Raw genomic sequence first — 12,963 nt, forward strand, 5'->3', positions numbered from 1 at the left:
ACTAGGGCCGCCAACGCGAACGGTCAACAAAAAGCGCAACAAAAATTCTAAAGAACGAAAGAAAAACAGTGACACAAAACAAGCACAAGGCAGGCAATGGAAAAGAAAATTTATATATTTACAAAGTCAATTGCGGGTCATCCCCGCTTACACCCGGCCAAGGCCGATCAATACAAGAAATAAAAAAAAAAACAAGAAACACCTAAATGCCAAACGGCGAACAAGACAAGAAAAAATGCATAAACATCTTTTTACTCGGTGCCGTCTGCGCCACCGTCTGCACCAGCGTCAGCCTCTGGCGTCGCCGCATCAAAACCACAGTCGGCACGTGCCTCACGAGCCTTCTGACGCGCCCCCTCGAAAGCAGCTTCGGTCACGACGCCAGCCTCCCACAAACTCTTATATACATCACGTTGGGCCTCGGCAAAGACCCAAAGTTCTCGAGCCTGGCTGGAAGAAGCGGCTTGATCCCGTAGCCGCTAATTCTCTTCTTCGAAGGCTGTGATCCGGTCCGCCATGACCTGGGCGTCCTGCTCAAAGACACCAATCCGCTCCTCGAGACTCGCTTCTCTAAAGGCCGCAGCATCCCTTTCTAATGCCCGTTGGGATTCGTGCACGTGGATAGCTTCCTTCAACGCCCCGGCCCTCGACGAAGCATCCCTTACTTGAAGCTTCAACGCCGACTTCACCCTCCAACGCGGTCACTTTCCCGCTCCATGCCGTAGCGGCCTCCGCCGCCTTGGCTTTGCCTCGACGCTCGCACTCAGCTGTGACCCCCTTTACCGCCTCGAGCTCCTCATCCTTTCGGCGGAGCTGCTCCTCGAGAGCACTCGTCCTGCCAAGTATTTGCTGCATCAGAAGCTCCCGCCTCGCCATCTCTTCGACCAAGGCCCGGCTACGAGGATCATTCCTCAAGCGCACGCGCAACTCTCAGCACTGATCTCGGTAGCGGCGATACTTCTCCAGCGCCCGCAAAAATATCCCCGAGCGGACCTTGGCTCAACGGATGCTCTCTACCTCCAACAGATAAAACTGCAAAGCAAAGACAACGATTAGAATAAAAGAATAAACTTAAGGCAAAGAAGAAGCGAACCGACGTAATTTCACTGTCGACGGTGGAGAGGAACCGGTGGATGAAGCTCCATTAATGGGGGAGATTGGGATGGCCCAATTACGAGAACAGGAGGTCATTCCCACCCATGCAGACATCGTTCTCGCTAGAAGCGAGGAGAGGGTCCACCATTACGGCACCGTCGACAGTGAAATTACGTCGGTTCGCTTCTTCTTTGCCTTAAGTTTATTCTTTTATTCTAATCGTTGTCTTTGCTTTGCAGTCTTATCTGTTGGAGGTGGAGAGCATCCGTCGAGCCAAGGTCCGCTCGGGGATATTTTTGCGGGCGCTGGAGAAGTATCGCCGCTACCGAGATCAGTGCCGAGAGTTGCGCGTGCGCTTAAGGAATGATCCTCGTAGCCGGGCCTTGGTCGAAGAGCTGGCGAGGCGGGAGCTTCAGATGCAGCAAATACTTGGCAGGACGAGTGCTCTCGTGGAGCAGCTCCGCCGAAAGGATGAGGAGCTCGAGGCGGTAAAGAGGGTCGCAGCTGAGTGCGAGCGCCGGGGCAAAGCCAAGGCGGCGGAGGCCGCTGCGGCATGGAGCGGGAAAGTGACCGTGTTGGAGGGTGAAGTCGCGGCATTGAAGCTTCAAGTGAGGGATGCTTCGTCGAGGGCCGGGGCGTTGAAGGAAGCTATCCGCATGCACGAATCCCAACGGGCATTGGAAATGGATTCTGCGGCCTTTAGAGAAGCGAGTCTCGAGGAGCAGATTGGTGTCTTTGAGCAGGACGCCCAGGTCATGGCGGACCGGATCACAGCCTTAGAAGAAGAGAATCAGCGGCTACGGGATCAAGTCGCTTCTTCCAGCCAGGCTCGAGAACTTTGGGTCTTTGCCGAGGCCCAACGTGATGTATATAAGAGTTTGTGGGAGGCTGGCATCGTGACCGAAGCTGCTTTCGAGGGGGCGCGTCAAAAGGCTCGTGAGGCACGTGCCGACTGTGGTTTTGACGCGGCGACGCCAGAGGGTGACGCTGGTGCAAACGGTGGCGCAGACGGCACCGAGTAAAAAGATGTTTATGCATTTTTTCTTGTCTTGTGCGTCGTTTGGCGTTTAGGTGTTTCTTGTTTTTTTATTTCTTGTATTGATCGGCCTTGGCCGGGTGTAAGCGGGGATGACCCGCAATTGACTTTGTAAATATATAAATTTTCTTTTCCATTGCCTGCCTTGTGCTTGTTTTGTGTCACTGTTTTTCTTTCGTTCTTTAGAGTTTTTGTTGCGCTTTTTGTTGACCGTTCGTGTTGGCGGCCCTAGTCGAATTTAGATCGACGACTTTAGTCGTGATAGAATCGACGGCCTTAGCCATAAAGGCATCTTCGACCGTCGTCGGGTCGTTTACCCACTGCAGTCGAATCTAGGTCGACCGTTGGCGGCGATGGCCTTAGACATAATATAGTTGATGGCCTTAGCCATGTAGGCGACTTCGACTGTCGTCGGGTCGTTTACTCACCGTAGTCGAATCTAGGTCGACCGTTGGCGGAGATGGCCTTAGCCATAATATAGTTGATGGCCTTGCTTTTTCAACTCGGTGCGGGCGAGTCATGGCCGTTATTTGGCGATAGCGGCGCTTAGCCTTAGTCCCAGTTCGGACGCGGTCGAACTACCGGTCGTGATGGTAAAAAACGCGGCCTCGTAATTTGACCGGGGCCGAACTTTACGTGGCCCGAATCTTAATTCGAGTTGGGAGAACTTACTTGAATGGCGAGGGTGCCTATCCTGCGCTCCGATTTGTTGGAGGTCGGGCTTTGCTTTCACAGATGAAGGCGTTTGGCCTGAGTCTCGGTTCAACTGTGGTTGAACTTGCTAAAGTTGAGGACGAAGGCGTCCATCCTTGCAATTCGAGCGAGGTCGAGCTCGTTGGATTTAATGGCGAAGGCACATAGCTTGAGTCCCGGTTCAACCGTAGTTGAACTTTTTGGTGAAGGCGCATAGCCTGTCTTGGTTCAACCGTAGTTGAACTTTTTGGTGAAGGCGCATAGCCAGTCTTGGTTCAACCGTAGTTGAACTTTGTCGATTTTGATGATGAAGGCACATAGCCTGAGTCCCGGTTCAACCGTAGTTGAACTTTTTGGTGAAGGCGCATAGCCTGTCTTGGTTCAACCGTAGTTGAACTTTTTGGTGAAGGCGCACAGCCTGTCTCGGTTCAACCGTAGTTGAACTTTGTCGATTTTGATGATGAAGGCACATAGCCTGAGTCCCGGTTCAACCGTAGTTGAACTTTTTGGTGAAGGCGCATAGCCTGTCTTGGTTCAACCGTAGTTGAACTTTTTGGTGAAGGCGCATAGCCTGTCTTGGTTCAACCGTAGTTGAACTTTTTGGCGAAGGCACATAGCCTGAGTCCCAGTTCAACTGTTGTTGAGCTTGGTTGATTTTGATGATGAGGGCACATAGCCGGAGTCCCATATTGTGGGTATTGAGTGCTGAAACTCGTTTTGGATTCGAGACCTTGAGCGGCTTATCCGTTGTCTTCCCAACCAGGGTATATAGGTTGTCCTGAGGCGACTCTCGGCTCGAGATATCTCCGCGCCGGTTTCTGACCGGAGCTCGTGTGCCTTACAGAGACTTTCCCTTAGGAAGGGAGGGGGCCCCTTCTTCTTGTTTGCACTATCTCAGATTGGAGAGAGAGAGAGGACTTAGATCTTGATTTGAGATGTTCGAGTTCCCCTTCGAGTTTGGCGCTTCTTTCCTTTTGGTCCAGGGAAGAACTACGCGATTTTGCTCGGAAATCCCCACAGACGGCGCCAAATTGTTTGCTCAAAAGTTATCACATATCTTATGAGTATAAAACAATATAAATAAATCACGGAAAAATCATAGCAAACCGTAATAATCCGTTGGACCAAATGAAGGAAACAAAAATTAATATTCAGGATTAGGGGGAGAAACATTAGAAACCTTTATTGATAATATTGGTTTGGTCTGCCTCTCCATGGAGAGATTCAGAGCCTTACAATGGTGTTCCTCTTGCCCATAATTTTGGGTATTGTTGTCCCTTTTTTCTCTCTCCATAGTGGTCACGAAGAAGCCCCCCTTTTCTAGGGTTCCCTCTCTTTGTATTTATAGCTGTGAGCTTCGTGAGCTGGCAATAAGTGGCCGTGACCACGTTAGGATCTCGCCTTTATGGTGGCAGATAGGCCATGGCCTTATCGATCGAACCAGATGCGGGCTGAACATCGTCAATTCTGAATGGTCGTGCCACTAATTAATCATGAATTAACTTAAAACGGGATTAGCCTCGTTAATTATCGTGGGGTCGAATTCTGACCCATACAATATTCTTCAATTCTCCTTCCAGATTCAAAGTTTATAATCACTATTAAGATGAGAAGAAAAAATACCACTTAAGAGAATTATTATTTTTGGAGTCACCATTAAAGGTCATTCGAAACTTCAATTTCAGAAATTGGATTTTTCGGTTTTGTTAGTTGTTTGGATTGGGTGTTGGCCCAATTGATTGGGATCGTCGAGGGGAGTTCAAAACTCAAATTTGAAGTGATTTGGAGCAGATTTGAGCTAGATTTGAGTTGAATTTTGGAAGATGCCCAAAGAAGAAGATGAATCCGTGAAGCTCCATTAATATGTTTCATTTGTATAATAGTGTATAAGTAATGTATAATGGTGTATAAACACCTCTTTTACATTATTTTATACAAGGTTGATACATTATTTACAGGTATTCGGTGGATTTCTCACATCTTCTTCTTCTTCAACTACTACACCTATATACATGGTGTATCACTAATATTTTCATTACTGTGCTTATACATCTTTATACATTTTTATACAACTATATATATAATATACCTCTTTGTATAAAAGTGTATAATATTGTATAAAAATGTATAAGCATCTCTGTCGAATTTTTTGTACGTTTTCACTTGCAATTCTTGATTAAAACTATTCCAAATCTCTATTAAATGACTTCAAACTTCGTATACAGTCTACTTAGACTAATTATAATAAGTTCAAACAATACCCACTCCAAATTTCTCACAAAGTCATATTCAAAATCTAACAAGATTAGCATTAAGGAAGATGAGATTTTAGATTTCTCGCGTTTGTTTTTTATTTTCGTAGTTGTGATAGGTGTGTAGAAATTTGAGGAAAAAAGAGAATGAAAATGTTTCACGCTTGAAGATATAGAGCATAAAAAACTGGAAAAAAATTCAGATCCAAGCTTATTGATATTTGGCTACACATTTGCAAACTTGTAAGTGGGCTAAAATAATACAAGGTCAACTTATGAAGTGCATTATTATGTAATTTTGTCTCAAATTTATCATTTTGTATAGTATACTTATTATACAATTCTTATCTTAATTAGCTGTTGTATATTATTATTAATAATTTCCGAAACACCTTTGCATGTCAGCATGTGCCTCTCTCTGTGCATTACCATATCTTAACCACTCTTCTTGACTTGTATAGTTACTATTTTAGAAGAAAGCCAAAAAAACACACACACACACACAGTGAGAAATCTTATGGAGAAGCAGAGGAGTTTCTCCATCAAGCCCACAAGGCTATGGCTTTTCTCTTTCACCATCTCCTTTTCTTTAATATTTCTCATCTTCTTTTCCATTTGGGTCCTCAACCTTCCACTATCTACTCGTCAAGACCCCCATCTTCACTTCAACACTACTACTTCAGTCCCTTTGGATCTCAAACCCAACTTCAAGATTCAAACTTTGAGTTCTTTTCACAGAAATTACTCAGCAACCCAAATCGAGAACTCAATTTTGGTGGGCACCCATTCCAGTAGAGTTGAAAATGAGTCCCAAATTTCTAACATTTCAGCATCTGAAGGAATCTCGGAAAAGGAAAGTGAGCCTAAATCAGTGGCAAACAGTAACTCTACTGTCCTTTTTGGTTTGAAAAATTCAACTTTTTTTGGTAACCGCTCGACGAAATCTGAAACTGTTTCTGGGGTTCTTCATATAGATAGTGGAAAGCAACAGCAGCAGCAGAATGCGTCTTTTCCTTTGTACAAGAAACTAGAAGGAGAAGCTTCTAGTGATATTGTGCTTAAGGTGGTGAATAATAACAAAGTATGTGACATCACAAAAGGGAAGTGGGTATTTGATGAGAGCTACCCTTTGTACACAAATGCCTCTTGTCCCTTCATTGATGAAGGTTTTAGTTGTGAATCTAATGGAAGATTGGACAAGAATTATATGAAATGGAGGTGGCAACCTCAAGATTGTGACATTCCAAGGTAGGTAAAACTTTTGCCCCTTGTTTTCATTATCCATTGCTTTAATTGTACGCTTGAAGATGTAGACTTGGCTAGTAAAGTGTGTAATAAGAAAGCTTGACAAATAAGTAATTCTTAGCTTGTAACTTTTGTGCTATAGGTTCAATGCTACCCAAATGCTGGAACTAATTAGAGGCAAAAGGTTAGTTTTTGTTGGTGATTCCATTAACAGAAACCAATGGGAATCAATGATGTGCTTATTATTCGGAGCTATTAAAGACCCAAGAAAGGTTTTTGAGACTCGTGGTCGGAGAATAACCAAAGAGAAGGGAAATTATTGTTTCAAATTTGTGGTAATCAGTCTAAACTTGTTTTTTATTTTTACTTATGGATAGCTAATATGCAGAAAATTGTCTTGAAATTTTTGGTGTCAATTTTGCAGGACTACCAATGTACTGTTGAGTACTATGTAACTCATTTTTTGGTTCATGAGGGCAAGGCAAGAATAGGCGGCAAACGAGTGCAAACGCTGCGTATTGACACGGTTGACAAAAGTTCATCAAGATGGAGAGGGGCTGATATTCTGGTGTTTAATACTGCTCATTGGTGGAGTCACCATAAAACTAAAGCAGGGTAAGCCTTTTGGAAACTATATTCCTATGGACTGTTACTTCCAGTTTGACATACTAATAGTAGGAATAGAATCTGTTCTTGTTGAGGTTCTTAGTTTAATAATCTATCTGAACATCTGTTTTAGACTACTACACTTTGGACTAACTAACAGGTTATTACTGATGGTTAATTGGAGACGCCTATATTTGATTGAGATGAGCTTAAAAGGTGCGAGATAGTCATAGCTGAGTCCAACTTGTTTGGGATTGAGGCGTACTTGTTGTTATTGTTTAATTGGATAAAGCCAATATTGATATAAAAATGTAATCATGATGTGATAGGACATAGAAAGAACATAGCAATACCAGTTAATGAGCTGGATTGTTTCTTGGTTCATCCCGTCAATTTTTGTTATTAAGCTAGAAAACAAGTTACTTGTTGTGATGGATGCTGTGTTATATTCTTCTAAATCCTCGCTTCTAACCGGTAGTGTCACAACAGAAAAAATTACTACCAGGAAAGGAATCAAGTTCATCCTCGTCTTGATGTTTCAACAGCTTTCGGAAAGGCCCTGACTACTTGGGCTCAATGGGTAGATAGACATGTCAATCCAACCAAAACACAAGTTTTCTTCCGAAGCTCTGCTCCTTCTCATTTCAGGTATGCCTTAATTTGCTTTGAACTAAGTATTGGCTTCAAATCTTGGTATGGCTCATGACACTCTTCTTAAATTGGATAGCGGAGGTCAGTGGAACACTGGTGGCCACTGCAGAGAAGCTTCTCAACCTCTTCCTGAGACTTACAAAGGCGAATACCCGGACAAGAATATGATAGTGGAACAAATCATAGGGAAGATGAAGACTCCAGTTATCTTTTTGAATATAACTGGTTTCTCAGATTATAGGATTGATGCTCATCCCTCTATATATGGAAGAAAACCGGGTAGCTCTTCGCGTGTTCAAGATTGTAGCCATTGGTGTCTTCCTGGGGTTCCAGATACGTGGAACGAAATATTGTATATGCATTTAGAAAGTAAAAGAAGAAAGAGTTTGACTAACTGAATTTTCCTTCTCAAATTTGTAAATTCTTTCATTTGTTTGCTAGGTTGCATATAGCTGTGAAATTCAGGTTTATCTTTTGTTTTGTTTGTGTCCCTCTCCTACATAGGCACAAAATGAGCTAGGTGAATCATTGTAAAAAGATAAGCACGGTTATAGTGTAGTGGTATCGATGAGAATCTCACACATAATACGCTTGAATTCAATTCTCATTGACATGTCACCGTCCTCCCGTTTCCCTTTCAGTTTTGGTTATCTATATATATATATATTAAAGCAAGAAAGTTATCATATATGATTGACATTATGGTTAAGCCAAGTGGCAAACTAATAAATGTCAATAGTATATTATAACTTTATTTTATATTTGACTATTTTAGTTAAATATATATATAATATATATATATATTATATATATATAATATATATAACTATATATATATATAGAATTGAATTAAAAGATAATTTTGAATTATTAGATAAGTTCTAAAATCGAATTAAATAAAAAAAAATTAAATTTATCTTTTTTATATATATACAGAATTTGAATTAAAGATAATTTTGAATTTATAGATAAAAGTTCTAAATTCGAATTTAAATTAAAAATTAATTTATCTTTTTTATCCATGTTATCATACTTAATTCGGTTAATGATCATATGCAATCAGTTAGGAACTTTTTGTTATTTTTTCTAATTATTTAAATACTACTTGCCTCTAGCAAAAAAAAAAAACTACTCCATATAACTATAAAACTCTTTCACATTTAAAATTCATATAAGTATATTCTTTGAAATACGTTAGCTAGATTGATAAACAAAATTCTTTTAAAAAAATGTAATATATAGGGTTACACGTCTATGTTTATCCAATAACAAAAAGAGTTTTAGAAAACCAAAAAAAGTTTTACTTACATATATAATAAATAAACATACATGCTGAGAAAGAAACATCACAAAATAAGGTCAATATTAAAAAAATTGTTTCTTTTTTTTCTGAAGATATTGTTTGAAAGTCAATTTGCATAAATGGACATCAAACAAATAACAAAACTTTGGCATACAACTTGCTATCATTAATTTTAATTTAGCACATTCAAGAATTGAATATATAAGTTGAACCCTTTATTAGCTTTAGTCAAGCAATATAGCAAGGGCTATAATATTTTTTTCTTTGAAGAATATTAGTTTGAATCATTAGATTATGTGAAAGTTTTTTTTTCAACTCAAACAAGAGAAAAATTGGTTTCTAATTGATAGTTTCTATAGCGACTTTAAGTGTAACAAGAGTATATATAAAGAAAAAATGGTATGACGTGAAATATTTTTTTAAATATAAATAAATTATTTCGATAAAAAAACTCTTTACTTTTATTAATTTAAAGATAATAAAAAGATAAGATATTTTTGAACATTAGTGGAGAGTTTTAAAATTATTATAATAGAAGTTATATCATGGATAAGCTCAAAAATCGAAATCTTATGGAATATTTACATAATATCCGGCCAAATTTGTTGTTTGCTTTTTATAGCTAATATAAATAGATGATATACGGACAACACATGATTATACACATATTATATATGGATTATATATAAATTACAAATCATTCAATTTTTTAATTTAAGTGGTCGGGTGAGCACCTATTTAGGCTGATTAGATAAAGCCAAAAGAAAAATATGAAATAATTCTAACCAAAGACTAAAAATATAATTAAAGTTCATATGTAGACAATTTTTATTAAAACTCACCCTTTTATAGTGATATAAATAAATTTTTGTAACAAAAGAAATAATGACATAAAAAATAAGATAAAAGAAAATAAATATTGAAAAAAACGTTAGAAAGATCTAAAAACGAGAAATAAAAGATGACAACAAATTTCTTTTTATGTTTTATCTTTGTTGAGTATAAAATTTTTGAAAGTTAATCTCATCGATTTGAAATATTTTCTTTTCAACTCAAATACATAGATTATAAGATAAGGATATCTTAGAATATTTTTTGTCACGACCCGGATTTCCCACCATCGGAGTCGTGATGGCGCCTACTCGTGGTAGCTAGGCAAGCCAACTTAATTACCTTTCCATTAAGAAACAAACATGTTAACTATTTATAGCATCAATATAGAACATGGAATTTAATAATAATAATAATAGCGGAAGTCTGATATATGAATTTGCATCAAAACGCGGAACAATCAATAATAGCCTCTACCCAAGATTTTGTGTCACATTACTCACGAACTGCTAAGAGTATACTAAATACAAAGGCCTGAAAGAAACATCAGCACAACCGACCCCATGTGCTGGTAAGTGTCTAGCCTAACCCCGGTGAAGTAGTGACGAGGCTAGACCGGACACCACATGAACCTGTGCCGTTATAAATATACAACAGAATCGAAATACCAAACAACTAACAATATGGGGGGGGGGGGGGGGGGGAGAACATGCTATGGGGAGATAACAATATTAACAGTTATCCAGAGTAACAAACTAAAGCAACTTAGATTCATAATGAACAAGGAACCAATACTCAATATAAACACATGGTATCAATAACTGTTGCGGCGTGCAACCCGTTCCACAATTACCATTTGCGGCGTGCAGCCCGATCCATAAATACCACTGTTGCGGCGCGCAACCTGGTCCTCATGTGTTATTGTTGCGGCGCGCAACCTGGTCCTCATGTGTTATTGTTGCGGCGCGCAACCCGATCCTCAAATATCATTGTTGTGGTGTGCAACCCGATCCATATCATTCAACAGTCTGGCTCCCCAAACAACAGTCACAAATAAGGGGCATAAAAATAAACAAATATTTGAAGAAATCCCAGCGAGGGAAAGAAACAACAAGTTCAACCAAACGTCCCGACAAGGGAATAATCAACAACACTTTCTCTTTCTTACTTTTCTTATGTTATAATCCACTTTACCATTTTGAGCCAACACTCCAAAGAATCAAGTCATTTCATATACTTTTAATATTCGCATTGCAATTCGAGCCAATGCTCCTAGGAATCAAATGATCATATCATCGTTCACACGTTATTCACAACATATAGAAATCCTCCCATAAACACGAAATTCACAACCAATTCATGATAATCACATCATAAGGACTCACGGTCATGCTAGACCCCAATGTATAGATACTCGTCACCATGCCTATATATCGTACTCGATCACATAGCAATTAGCAACAAGACTCAACTCCTATTCCCTCAAGCTAGGGTTAAACCAAACACTTACCTCAAAGCCTTGAAATCCACTTATTCCTCAACTATCGTTTTTCCTCGCGGTTCCACCTCCAATTCGCTCAAATCTAATCACAAATTGCTCAATTACTTTAATAAACACTATATGAATCAATTTGAATGCATAAAAATGAATTTCCCAAGTTTTTCCCCAAAAATTCCAAAATCGTCCCCGGGCCCACGTGGTCAAAATCCGGGTCGTGACATTTTTTCAATTTACATTATGCGTCGTTTTTAAAAAATCACTATTACTAACAAACTGATATGATATTCGAATTTGAATTGGAATGCAATTTGAGTAGTTTACAATGAGGTTAAGCCAAGTATGGTGTCGAAAAATAAACTACTTGACAATTTTAAGACAATATATGCAATGTTTTATAATAATAATCAACTAATTTAACATTTAATGATTCAAAGAACAAATTTTTTGTATATATAGGGTATTAAAAATTTAAATTCTGGGGCTAGAAATATCGATAAACTTAAGTGAAGTCATACTGAAATAAATCCGGCCAAAGAATCATTTAAATTTTTAGATAGCCGATTAAAGTGAATTTTAAATTAAGGTCTTCACTTGCATCATTATAAAGATAATCATTATTATAATATATATAAAGTTTTAGAAATTAAAATTTCAAAATAGAAATATTTTTTGAAAGATAAAATCATACCAAATAAGAGTTCAAGTCGTAGTATAAGAGTCACGTCGTAATCAAAGAATCGTTTATATCGTGTTAACCTTTGTGCTTTGCCATAAATATGAGTTATTATTTCACTTTGTAGCTATTTTAGGTTCCAACGACACCTATGAGAATAGTGCAAAAATAAAATAATCACTACGAGAATTGAGAAAATATTAGTCTTTTTTCATGTAGTGTTTCTTAATTATTATCTGACGATTATCTATAATTATTTAGAAGGTTTAAATGTTAAGGTTATTTACATATAATTCAAATAACTCAGATATTTAACATGGTTAATGTCAAATATTAATTATAAAAATTTGTTTAAATTAGTCTTTATCTTTTCTTAAATTTTTTAATTAGTACTCACTAAATCGAAAGAACTAAGTAATATTTTAAAATCGAAGCGAGTAAAATATTCTCATAGAAGTGACGTGCACACATATTAAATCTGAACATATAAACTTATGCAACATTTCAAACTTAATCACACAATCACAATTTTTTTAAAATCTAGTAGTGTATTTAGCTATTAAAATAATTTAAAAATAAAATCGACCTTTTGCATTACATTTAGGCAAAATACCTTATCACCCACCTAAACTTGTCACGGATTATTAGTTACAGCCTTAAACTATTCGTGGTCTTAATTACCCCCTCAACTAGGCCTTTTGAGAGCCATACTCCCTGGATGGTGATGTGGCAAATTGTGTGGGTGCACTCGCCTGCCACGTGGATTTTTTTTCTGTATATGTGGCATTTTTTTGAAAAATAAAATATATGTTTACCTTTTTAAGTATGTTACTTCTTAGATAAGTTTTTTGCGAATACAATTTATAATAAAACTTGGATAGAACTGCATTATTTAGGTTAAATTTTTTTATTTGGATAAAAATAATAAAGTTTTAATTAATCTCTTATTGAATTTAACCTGAAAATAAAGATTTATACAATTGAAATAAATAGTCAAGGTATCTAAAAAGTTACAAAAATACACTATACTTTTTTATATAACTCTAAATTATGGTGCTCTAAAAATATACTTTTTAC

General features: G+C 38.1%; 1 protein-coding gene across 1 annotated transcript; it reads left to right on the plus strand.

Moving 5' to 3' along the window:
• On the plus strand, positions 5,344-8,183 carry LOC109225965 (protein trichome birefringence-like 6). Its single transcript, XM_019390774.1, has 5 exons — positions 5,344-6,324; positions 6,464-6,656; positions 6,746-6,936; positions 7,417-7,575; positions 7,655-8,183. The coding sequence occupies exons 1-5, from the start codon at positions 5,594-5,596 to the stop codon at positions 7,974-7,976; spliced, it is 1,596 nt and encodes a 531-aa protein (XP_019246319.1). The 5' UTR covers positions 5,344-5,593; the 3' UTR covers positions 7,977-8,183.

Source organism: Nicotiana attenuata, chromosome 1, assembly GCF_001879085.1.
Source record: "Nicotiana attenuata strain UT chromosome 1, NIATTr2, whole genome shotgun sequence".
NCBI classification, from domain to species: Eukaryota; Viridiplantae; Streptophyta; class Magnoliopsida; order Solanales; family Solanaceae; genus Nicotiana; species Nicotiana attenuata.

Bases quoted from the DNA above. Each gene is read 5' to 3' on its own strand.
- LOC109225965 (XM_019390774.1), top strand. From the start codon at position 5,594: ATGGAGAAGCAGAGGAGTTTCTCCATCAAGCCCACAAGGCTATGGCTT. The intron at 6,937-7,416 runs GTAAGCCTTTTG...GTGTCACAACAG, and splicing joins CACCATAAAACTAAAGCAGG to AAAAAATTACTACCAGGAAA. The intron at 7,576-7,654 runs GTATGCCTTAAT...TAAATTGGATAG, and splicing joins TCTGCTCCTTCTCATTTCAG to CGGAGGTCAGTGGAACACTG.